Here is a 12,358-nt window from a genome sequence, read left to right on the forward strand (position 1 = left end):
AGTGCTGATCAAGCAAGTTAAAACCAGCTTGCTACTGCCTTTAACACCAACAATGTGGATGATTTTTTTCTTTGTAGATGCTTTTGAGTTTGAGGAATGGATATTCTCCAAAAACACAACTAACATGATCAGACAGATTGCACAATGGTAAAACCAACGATTTAGATCTCGACTTTCTTCACAGATATCACGTTAGGTTTTGAAAATTTTCAAAATGGTCCTTATTTCATGAATAATTTTATTTCTAATATTTATTTAAATATCTAATTAGTAATGATTACATCTCTAAAGGTTGATAACGGTAATAGTTATTCTTACTTGAAATTGTGTATTATCAAATAAAGATGGTCAACATTCTTTTGTCTTATACATCTGTACATACAGCGAAAACAAATGCACAATCAAACGTTAAACCTAATTTAAATGTGCATCAAAAGAGAGATAATTTCAGAAAAAGCTTGTATTTTCAAGTAAACTTATATAAAGAAACAAAGAGCTATTAAGAGTAGCATCAAGCAACACCTTTATTATTGTCAGTACAATCACACTCCCAAATTACAAGAAATTCTAAAATCAACAATGCAAACCTCTCAAGTTTCAACTTCATATTATTACACGACATTTATTTAAAACAAACCAAATTACAATGACAACAACGACTAACATCACAAGTAACAAGACAAAAATCAAACCCTATTTTCCAGCCTTGAGTTTTCCTGCAAATGAAGTGGTAAGTTTCAAATAAGATTACTTCTGAATTGCTACATGCACCACATCCACCAACTCTGTAGATAATCGGGTGCTACACAATCCCAGTGGACAATATATTTGCACTCTGGCTTTGAGCATTCAAGAGCCACATCTTCACAAGGCTTACTGCATTTATAACAATCAGGGTAGTAATACTTCTTCTTCACAATGATGAGTGGGTGTGGATGATCTTTTTCTTCATAGATGCTCCTGTGTTTGAGGAATGAATATTTTCCAAGAACACAACCAACATGAGCAGAAGTGTCGCAAGTTGCACAACGATAAAACCAACGATTTAGATCTCGAGTTTTTTCACAGATATCACAATAATAACTTTCTGAATAACTGTTATCATTATGATCAGTGAGTGAAAGAAGATGTTGATCACATTTGTGGTAAGCTGTAATTGGAAGTGAAAAACAGTCCGTGTGTAGCACAAAATTACAATCCTTACACCAAAATGCGCTCCCTGTAGTATTACCACAAGCATTGCATTTCCCCTTGTGCTCTCTGTAGTAAAAGAGGGGGTGTTCATGTTTCAAATATGTTCGAGCACCAGGAGTCAGAGCAATCACACATGGGAGACATATCTTTGTCTCACATCCACAACATTCATAAGCAAAGGCATTATACAAGTTCAGACATTCTAGACACTCAAAAGCTTTGTCAGAAATAAGGGCAAGAGGTTCTCGGCACAAATGATGCCAAACATCCTTCATCTTAGGTAACTCAGCACACGCTTTATGTAGGAAGAAAGCACAAAATGAACAGGAGTAAAATGGTCCCGAGATTGGCAACAAACACCCGTCACAACGATTTTCATACCTTCCAACAAAGGGACTTAACATTAGATTATGTATATGCTTGAAATGTTTTATTTTTGTAGCTTCTCCGGCATCATTGCTCTCTAAGACAGTGATGGAACTTTCATAGGGAATCTCATCTTCATTTTCTAGTGAAACTATTGAATATGAGCGTTTATCCTCTGTCACACAATGCACATGGAATATAACATTGCACTTTGAACAATAGTAACTACCATGCTCTGTATCGACTTCATCATGGCATATCATGCAATTCAAAACTCCAAAATCTTCTATGTGATGGAAATATGTGTGAAGAAGGCGATGGTCATGCCACTTACTTTTGATAATGCGAGGCAGTGAAATGCAATTTTTATGGATTATAATGTTGCATGTACCACATGTATAGGCAACATGATTTCCTTCGACACCACACGCATCACAAGTGAATGGAACTTGTCTCAAAAACAAGGTGAATGGATGTTCATGATTTGTACTCTTAATAACTTGTAATGGTGATTGTGACGCACATTCAATGTGAACAACAAACTTACAAGGAGAGCAACCATAAACAAATCCTATAGCCTCTCGATTTGTTTCTCCGCATATCTTGCAAGGGAGCCGTTGGCTATTAAATTGTAGAACAAGAGGATGCTTGCGATGGCACACATGATTCAGTTTGAAAGGAAGCTTAGCGCATTTCTCATGTGAATTAAATCCAAAGTCAGGACAAAAGTGTGTATACTTTTCTAATGGTTCCCAACACACAAAGCACTTAGCAGCATCTTTGAGTTTTTCATCACCATTTTCAGTGGAAATCAAAGGATGTTGAAGGGGAACATGCTCAAGCTCTTTCAAGTTATTCTCAGCAATATTAAATGTAAATAAAGCACATTTAATATGAAAGTCAAAATTGCAAGAGCAGTGATAAACAAAATCATAACCGCCTTTACCGCAAAAATTGCAAATGTACCATCCAGGTGAATAAGGTGCATTTTGCATAAGAAGAAGAGGATGGTTGAGATGAAAAGGGTGATTAAGCTCCAAAGGTGCGTCGGCACATACCTTGTGAAGGTAAAACCCGCAGTGCTCCGCACAGCATAAACATGGAGTAGACACCTTCTCCCCACACCTGGAGCAATCAGTTACACCACTTTGATTGTAGATCAGCTGGTCTTGATTCAAGATAAGAAGCAGGGGATGTTGGTGCCCATAATTGTTTGACTCCTCCATTTCTCCTTCCCCTTTGGTTTTTTCCGTCGACGTAACAAGAAAAAACTGAAACTCAATGTTTGAAGCAAAGTACAAATTTGAAAGAGAGACTCCGAAGCTATCTTAGTATATTGCTTTTAACGAGTCTTTGCTTTGATACTTTACTTTAGCGGGTTTCTTTTAAAGTTAAAGTTTAGTAAAGTATATGACAAATCTTTATTCTAAAATTATGAGGGTATTTTAAATAATATTACAAGTATTATGATGTTTATATAGGCTTTTGTTACATATATTGATGCATGCATTGCGGTTATTTGGCTTCCTCTTTTCGTATTTTTTTATAATTCAATCTTAATTTATAATAGTTAAGAATGGGATGTAATGGATTTGGGTGTGTTGTACGTTCATTATTAAATTTGAGAATAATGGAAAAATTAAAAGAAAAAGACAAAATTTTCACTTTATTCCTTGCTTTGTGGATTAGATAATGAATATTGAGATGAATTTTTTAAATATGTCGGTGTTTAAATAAAATTACGAGAATAAGTAGTTTTATGCCACTTGCTTTTGATGATGCGTGGCAATGAAGTGTACTTTTTATGGACCATAATATTGTATGTTCAACATATGTAGGAAGCATAACTTCCTTCCATGCCACATGCATCACAAATGAATGATGATCTTCTTGCAAACAAACTAACAGGATGTTCATGGCTTTTATCTTCAACAACTAGATCTAAAGATGCTGATACACATTCAATCTGAACAGCAAACTTACAAAATGAACAACCAAAAACAAATCCTTTACCCTTTCCACCGGTTTCTCCGCATGTCTTGCAAGAGAGGCGCCGTTGGCTATTAAATTGTAGAACAAGAGGATGCTTGCGATGGCACCCATGATTCAGTTTGAAAGAAAGATTAGCGTATTTCTCATGTAAATTAAATCCACTGTTAGGAGAAAAGTGTTTATAATTTACTAATGGTTCCTGACATCCAAAGCACTTACTAACATCTTCACGTTCTTCATCACCATTTTCAGTTGAAATCAAAGGATGTTGAAGGGCAACAAGCTCAAGATCTTTCAAATTATTCCGGGCAACATTAAATGTAAACAAAGCACATTTAATATGATAGTCCAATCCGCAAGAGCAATGGTAAACAAACTTATTATCCAATTCATTACAAAAATCACAAATGTACTCTCCAGATAAATAAGGTGACTTTTGCGTAAGAAGAAGAGGATGATAAGAATCTAAATTCAAAATATCTTATCTAAAATCCGACCTAGAGGTTTAACGAGGTTTTTTTCTTCTTAAATTTGGTAGTTTAAGTACCCAATTAAGTACAAAAAAAAAATAAACAAGGGTTTAATTGCTTCTTTTTATTTTTAAATTTGAGGATCTTTTTAATGTATTTTGAAAATTTTAAATTTCCAATTTGAGTGCCAAAAAAAAAAAAGAGTTTATTTGCTTCTTTTGTTTTTTTAATTTGACACCAGCTAGTGAATGTTGCGACATCAACACTAAGTGTTGTGACATCGAACCCCGATGTCGCAACACCCTTGTAATTCAAAGTTTAGCATTTTGGTCCTTACTGATTTCAATGTCGCGACACCCACTTGATATTTTCGACACCCACTTGATTTTTTCTTAAATTGAAATTGTTTAGCTACCAACTTGACTTAAGAGCTCTCATAGGCTTGGGTTAGACTTGGTTTGATTATAATTCATATGAGGTATGGATTTATGATATGTTGTATTGTTTAACTGAATTTTAAAACTTGATTTGTATGTGATTTGTTTCGATAACTATAGTAGTATTCTGTAGTTCAAGTCTGATGACTATACTAACACCCTTAATGATTTTAGTAATTGGCATGAATTTTTAACACTTACTCTAATTCATTATTCATCATGTGGAAAATGAAATTTTTTATTAAAATAGTATTTAAAAATTCAAGTCAATATTCTAATTTAAATAGTTAACCATATTAACTATATTATACTTAAAAGTAAGATGATGTTATATATTTTAGTGATAAGATTTATTTTTTTAATGGTTCTTTGCATTAATTTTCGTTTAAACCTACATAACCATTATACTTTTGATTATTATTTAAATTAGTCATTTATATTTACATATTGATATCATATTTATTTCTTTACCTTGAAACTTCTCATGATACAAATCATATTTTTCGCTTTCACTTGAAACTTGATGTTTCTACAAATCAATTACTTTCTATACTATTTCAATTAAAATTCACATGCCATGTATTTCATTTATAACATTTTAAACTCAACTCGTAGAGATATAAATAAAGTTAATATGTAAACTTATCTCTTTTGACAAGAATTCATTCCTTTTTTTGCTTCTCTTCTGTTTCTTTCTCAATTTCATCACTATCATTCTCTTCTCTTCTAATTTTCTTCACTCCCATCTACTAATTTATTGCTTCTAAACTATGGAACATACTCTCTAGGATCTCTACTCCATCTTTCTTCTTTGCTGCCTATAGAAATTTCCAAGAATTTTAAGTGAAATAGTGAGATTTCATGACAATAGACTAAATTGTAAAGAAATCAAAGTTTCTTTCTTCCTTTATTCTTTCTCATGTCGGAAAGATGACCATTTATTATTAAAATAATTAAAATATTAATAAATATCTAAATAATTTATTATTAAAATAATATTTAACTCATTAAATAATTCAAAATATCATCAACATCATCATTTCATTCTAAACTTATCTTTCTTACTAAATGACCATTTTCCCTTCATATTTCTTTAAAACTTCATCCTTGATTTCTTCTTACATTTGGTTAAATTGTGATTTAGTCTCTCATATTTCTTCACTTATTCAATTTGGTCCCTGCACGTCAATTTCATGTCATAAGAAATTGAGTTGTTTTCAATTTTAGTCCCTCAGCTTTCTTATGTTTACATTTCAACCCTTCATCCACAACATTCATAAGCAAAAGCATTACACAAGTTCAGACATTCTAGACACTCAAAAGCTTTGTCAGAAATAAGGGCAAGAGGTTCTGGGCACAAATGATGCCAAACATCCTTCATCTTAGGTAACTCAGCACACGCTTTATGTAGGAAGAAATCACAAAATGAACAGGAGTAAAATGGTAACCAAAACCTCCTATTGGCTTTACTCCCCAAAACCTCCTCTCTATATTTATAGTGGCCATGGAAGATGAGATAAATCTAGTAGGAGAGGAGATGATGCCTACCTTTGTAATTCACATTCCTTACCAATGTTAACCAAATTTGCCTATAAACTCGGTCAATTGTTAAACAAAGCTAGAACGAAGTTATTTTTGTAATATGCAACAATTAATTAACTCATTAAACAACTGTTTTGAATCTTAAAACGAACCGAAGCGAAGGTTTGGGGTTGCAAAATGTGTGCCTTCAATAATAATTCATCAATGTACGCAAGGCATATCCGAATTCCCCTCCGTCGGCAAAAAATTGGAAAAGAAAGAGTTGGGATTGCAAATCGCTTACCCGGAATAAAGAATAACTCCAACAGCTACTGCAGCAAAGGCCAAAAAGTGCATCCAATCAACCTGTACAGAATTAACTTGTATCAGAAAACCGATCATTGATCAATCAAATTTAGATTTGAACTCCATATCAATTTTGAAAATAAAAATAAAACAGAAAATTACAACAGCCCACATGTCCGAGGTAAGCAAGGAGAGATTGAGCGTTGTGGAACTACTCATCTGCAATGGAAGAAAACCAAAATTAATGGATTCAAACATACCCCCACAGTGTCTTTTTGTCTTACAAAAAGCACGATAATGGAATGAATGTTGCAAATTGATGGGTTTAGAGTGTTACAATGGTTAGTTTGGGGAAATTACACTGATTAATTCCCTTTTTTATTTTTAAAAGTCCACTTATTTTCTTCTTCTTCTTTATTCTTTTTTTTTTAGCAACGACCACCGTTAATATTTCTGGTATCCATATAGATAAAATAGGTATTAAAAAGACGGATATCATTTAATAATTGAATGTGGAGGTCACCCGGAATTTTTTTAACATGAAATGATTGAACCGTTGAATGTTTTGTAACATTAAGAATTGAAGGAGCAAAATGAAAAAGCAGTATATATTAAGCATTAAGCCTACAAAAATGGTCTCACTCTTTATATTTACTTGTTAACTCTTTTATCTTATAGAAAAGAATTCTCTTATTAAAAAAAAACAAAGGGTAAATCTTTATATAGAGAATAATCATTTTTTTTATTTTTTCCTTTTCATTTGTAATTACAATAAAAGCTGAGAGATTCCTTTATCAAAATAGAACTTTCCAAAGCATCCACCACATTTACTGTATGTAAGAAAAACCTTAACAAGGCATGCATGCATAAATTTAAAGAAAATAACACACAAATTCCAACTTAAAACATACTCTAAATTTTGCATTATAAATACAATCAGCATTACATGTAATAAAGTCGGGACCATACTTTGTGTTCTCTGCCTATTAGAAAAGTGGTAGTTTTGGAGTATAGTCACCTCACCGCCACCTTATTCCTCCGAATCTGAAGAAGTGCAATTGTATCGTGGACACCTATTATGGGCAATGAAGTTGCATCCAGTACATTCGAGAGCGAAATCTAAACAGCGCTCACCACAATATCTGCAGTTCGGATAGTCATAAATCTTCTTAACAAAAGTGAGAGGGTGCTCATGTGCATCTTCTATTACTTTAACGGTACTCCCAAGTTTGATGAACGGATATTCACCAAGGACACAATTGACATGAGCAGAAGTATCACATATTGCACAATGGTAAAACCAAAGATTTGGATCTCGACGCTCTTCACATACATCACAAAAATGACTTTCTGAATATCTGTTATCATCATGAGAAGCAAGTGAAAGAAGATGTTTATCATTTCTGTGTTGGGATCTAATAGGCAACGAAAAACATTTATGATCCAAAGAAAAATTGCAATCCTTACAACGGAACAACCCTGTGATATCATCCTTTCCACAAGCAACACATCGCCCTTTATATTCGGTGTAGAAAAGAAGAGGGTGTTTATGTCCTAGACAAGTGCGAGCACCAGGTGTAAGAGCAATTATACATCGAAGGCATGTACATTGCTCACATTCTTCACATTTATAGGCAAAAGCATTAGACAAGCAAAGACATCGTACACACTCAAATACTTCATTCGAAGTAAGGACTAATGCTGGTCGGCAACGATGATGCCAAACATGCTTTACTTTTGGTAACTCGGCGCAAACTTTATGGAGAAAGAAATCACACAGTGTACAGTAGTAAAATGAAGCCACGATCGGTAATAAGCACCCATCACAACATTTATCATCATACTCACCTACTCTGTCACTTAATATTAAGTAATGAATATGCTTGAAATGTTGTATTACTGTGGCTTCTCCAGCATCATTCCTTTCAAGAACCTTGGTTATGGAGCTGACAGACTCATCAGGAGATTCCTCATCTTCATTTTCTACTATTTCATATGAATCTTTATCCTTCATTACACACTTCACGTGAAATATAACAGTGCACTTTGAACAATAGTAACTACCATGCTCTGTATTGACTTCATCATGGCATATTATGCAATCCAAAACTCTAAAATCTTCTATGTGATGGAAATATGTGTGAAGAAGGCGATGGTCATGCCACTTACTTTTGATAATGCGAGGTAATGAAATGCAATTTTTATGGATTATAATATTGCATGTACCACATGTATAGGCAACATGATTTCCTTCGGTGCCACACGCATCACAAGTGAATGGAACTTGTCTCAAAAACACGGTGAATGGATGTTCATGATTTGTACTCTTAATAACTTGTAATGGTGATTGTGATGCACATTCAATGTGAACAACAAACTTACAAGCAGAACAACCATAAACAAATCCGCTACCCATTCGACTGGTTTCTCCGCATATCTTGCAAGAGAGCCGTTGGCTATTAAATTGTAGAACAAGAGGATGCTTGCGATGCCACACATGATTCAGCTTGAAAGGAAGCTTAGTGCATTTCTCATGTAAATTAAATCCACAATCAGGAGAAAAGTGTGTATACTTTGCTAATGGTTCCCAACATCCAAGGCACTTGCTAACATCTTCAAGTTCTTCAGTACCATTTTCAGTGGAAATCAAAGGATGTTGAAGGGTAACATGCTCAAGCTCTTTCAAATTATTCTCGGCAATATTAAATGTAAACAAAGCACATTTAATATGAAAGTCCAATCCGCAACAGCAGTGATAAATGAATTCCTCACATCTTTCATCACAGAAATCGCAAATGCACTCGCAAATGCACTCTCCATCTGAATCTGAATCTGAATCTGAATCTGAATCTGAATCTGAATCAGGTGGCTTTTGCATAAGAAGAAGAGGATGATCATGATGAAAAGGGTGATTGAGCTCCAAAGGTGCCTCAGCACATACCTTGTGAAGATAAAACCCACAGTGCTGCGCACAGCAAAAACATGGAGCAGACACCTTCTCCCCACACCTGGAGCAATCAGTTACACCACTTTGATAGTCGATCAGCTGCTCTTGGTTCAAGATAAGAAGCAGGGGATGTTGGTGGTCATAATTGTTAGACTCCTCCATTTCTCCTTCCCCAAGCAATATAAATAAAGGGAAAGCTTGATTTTGGGAGCAAAGTGTCAAATGGGAAAACAAGATTACAAGTGAAGAAAGATAATGATTCAGGAACTGGGAGGCAGAAGGTCACTTATAGCAAGCAGAGGTGAACTCAATTAGCTAGTTTTGGTTGTAGAGCTCTGCCTGCTTCACACATGCTTTAATTTAAAGCTACTTTTGCTTTTTGGTTCCCCCTTTCTACTTGCTTTCCATGGTGGGTTGATTTGATTGAGATTATATTTATGAATAAAATATTATTATTTTACTTAAAATTAAGATGATGTTATATACTTTATTTTTAAGTTCATCCAACTAAGAAAATTCATTACATTTTATATAATAATAATATATAAATGAGTGAAAAATTCATCCAACCTATAAAAAATTTGTTATAAACTTTTTTCCATACAATGAATTAGAATTAAGTTATACGCTTAGATAAATGTATTTTAACGCCTTTGAATCTATATTTTCTTATATTAGTAATAATATTGATATTAATTAAACTAAAATTTAAAGTAATTTAAATATTTAATTTTATTATTATAATTTCTAAAATGAATGTTTATATTTGTATTATTATTTATTTATGTTTAATATTTTTATATTTTTATGAATTTTATCTTTTAAAAAGTTATTGTAATTGAATTAAAATTTTAGTTAATTGAGTCAAAAATAATTATCTGAGTAGCTAACTATCGATATGATTCTTACAACATAATTTTCTTGCTTTTCTTATTTTATAATTTTATTAAAATTGTACTATTTAAAGAAATTATAAAAATTAGAATTTTAAGTGAAAATATCAGTTAAATTAATCTATCGAAACTATTTTTTAAAAGAAGTAGACTTTTTATTTAAAAACGTAAAAATGGGAGTCGCCACCAATCTTTTTTTATTAGGTGTGATCGAATCACCTCGTAATTCAATCATTTTAATAAAAGTTTAAATTTACTAAAACGAATATTTTTGGTTTATAAAATCTAAAAAATAGGTTCGGGAGTCAGTTACATACAAGGAAGGATTAGCACTCCGTAACTCCCAAAATTTGTACCTAGTTGATTAATTAATGTTTTAGTGTTGAAAATTAAAAATTTGGTGAGATTTTAAAATACGGTCTTTTGTTAAAATATTACTTAATTAAATTTTTACAAAAAAAAGAGGTATATTACACGTTAATCGAGGAAAAAGATTACGTCCCGTAAGTTAGGACACAATGCCTTAAATCCTCAAAAGAGAATAAACATCAAAAAAAATTTAATTTTAAAAGATATTTAATTATTTTAGTTTTAGAAAGAAATCATATTCCGTGAGTTAGAACATAATTTTTTAATTTCAAAATAATGAAAATTAATCTCGATTTAAAATCTCTTTTTATATGTATTGTGCGAAAACGAATTACATTTGCAATATTGTGTAATTAATTTATTCGAGTATGGTAAAAAGGCTGAAAGGTTAAAAAAAATCATGTTTAGCAAATAATAATAATGCAACATAAATCCGTAGTGATAATGACATAATATGCTTAATAAAATGTAAAAGATGTGATAGTAATAGTAAATTACGGTACTAATATGTAATAGTAAATTACATTGAGTCTCCTCTGGCTTTATAACCTCTTTCAATACAATATTATATATTTACTACTGCCTAATGTCTTTTTTACTGTTGATTTTGCGGGTGGTGGTTGAGCGGTGGAGGAGTGGAGGTGGCAGAGGCTAGGGACTAGGGGCGGCGGGTAGCTAGGGTTTTTCCTTCTTTTTTTTGTGAATATTGGATCAAACTAAATTATTTTATATTATTAAAAGAATTAAATGAAAACAAATTAGTATTTATTATTTAAAAATGACTTTATAATTATTGTTTCATTTATTTATGAAACTATAAACAACAGAATTTCAGCAATTATTGAATATGCTAAAAACAATTGCAACATCATTGGTTCAAAAGTGCTTTTGACTGAAAAGCACATAAAAGTAGAAATCATATCACATCAGACTTTCAACAATTATTGAATATGGCTTCGGATCCGATTTCTTCAATGTTTGCCACACCATTTTAAAAAGTAATTTTTTCTTATAATTTTAATATTTTCAGTTTTTAAAAGAAATTTATATTATTTTTTTTGTGTTGCTTGATAATGTGAAGACTTTTTTTTTTTTAAATAGGTTTTTTTATTTTTTTTCCTTTTCAGTTTTGTTGGAATCTAATAGGCAACGGAAAAACATTCATGATCCAAGGAAAAATTGCAATTCTTACAACGAAAAACCTTTTGATGTCATCCTTACCACAAGCAACACATAGCATTAATAGTTAAAATTACTATATATTATGTACTAAGTTAAGCTAAGTAGAGTGAGGATTGTAGAGAGAGCTATTGATGATTGTGGTAGTTAGTTTCCTATATTGTTTGGTTTGTTCAATAATTGTCGAAGACGGAAATTATTGAGTTAAGATGAGTTGAGAGTGGTTGAGTGGCACTCAACAATGTCAAATGCAAACTGCCACTAACGTGTTTTAAAATTTACCTTTTTTTTTTATTTGACATTTTAATTAAGAAAAATTTTAACCTGATTATGTAATGTGATATTAAAGATACTTTAATCATCTATGGAAACCAATAGTTAGTAATTGGAAGTGAAAATCATTTATGGTTTTGCACAAAGTGCTTACAACAAAATACCGCCCGATGGTTATAATCCTAGTTCCAACGGCTATTCTCAACAGCCATACGGTGGTGGTTATTGATGAGAATAGGTTCTCATCCTAGAGAAGAGGAGTAAGGAAATTAGTGTTGGAAAAATTACATTTTAGGGGAATTTTGAGGCATATTCTCAATAGGTAAAGGTGGAGAGTTGAATTATAATTTTATGATTTCATATCCTACTCCATGAGACGTTTACAACGGTATAACATATGTTCAAAATGGT

The 12,358-nt window shown here is 32.3% G+C and overlaps 2 protein-coding genes across 3 annotated transcripts; both read right to left on the reverse strand.

The window, feature by feature from the left end:
- Positions 1 to 506: 506 nt before the first annotated feature.
- LOC105795575 (uncharacterized) lies at positions 507 to 2,863 on the reverse strand. The gene has a single exon (XM_012625272.2). It carries the CDS (start codon positions 2,784 to 2,786, stop codon positions 762 to 764), a length of 2,025 nt encoding a protein of 674 aa, XP_012480726.2. The 5' UTR covers positions 2,787 to 2,863; the 3' UTR covers positions 507 to 761.
- A 4,213-nt stretch (positions 2,864 to 7,076) lies between these two features.
- Positions 7,077 to 9,576, reverse strand: LOC105795576 (uncharacterized). 2 transcript variants are annotated; one of them, XM_012625273.2, is made up of 2 exons: positions 9,228 to 9,576; positions 7,077 to 9,130 (listed from the first exon to the last, which is right to left on the reverse strand). In XM_012625273.2, exons 1-2 carry the CDS (start codon positions 9,268 to 9,270, stop codon positions 7,317 to 7,319), a joined length of 1,857 nt encoding a protein of 618 aa, XP_012480727.2. In that variant the 5' UTR covers positions 9,271 to 9,576; the 3' UTR covers positions 7,077 to 7,316. The 2 variants fall into 2 exon arrangements, with proteins under 2 accessions (XP_012480727.2, XP_052483862.1); XM_052627902.1 differs by having other exon boundaries at positions 7,077 to 9,142.
- Between the last annotated feature and the right edge of the window lie 2,782 nt (positions 9,577 to 12,358).

Source organism: Gossypium raimondii, chromosome 3 (assembly GCF_025698545.1).
Source record: "Gossypium raimondii isolate GPD5lz chromosome 3, ASM2569854v1, whole genome shotgun sequence".
NCBI classification, from domain to species: Eukaryota; Viridiplantae; Streptophyta; class Magnoliopsida; order Malvales; family Malvaceae; genus Gossypium; species Gossypium raimondii.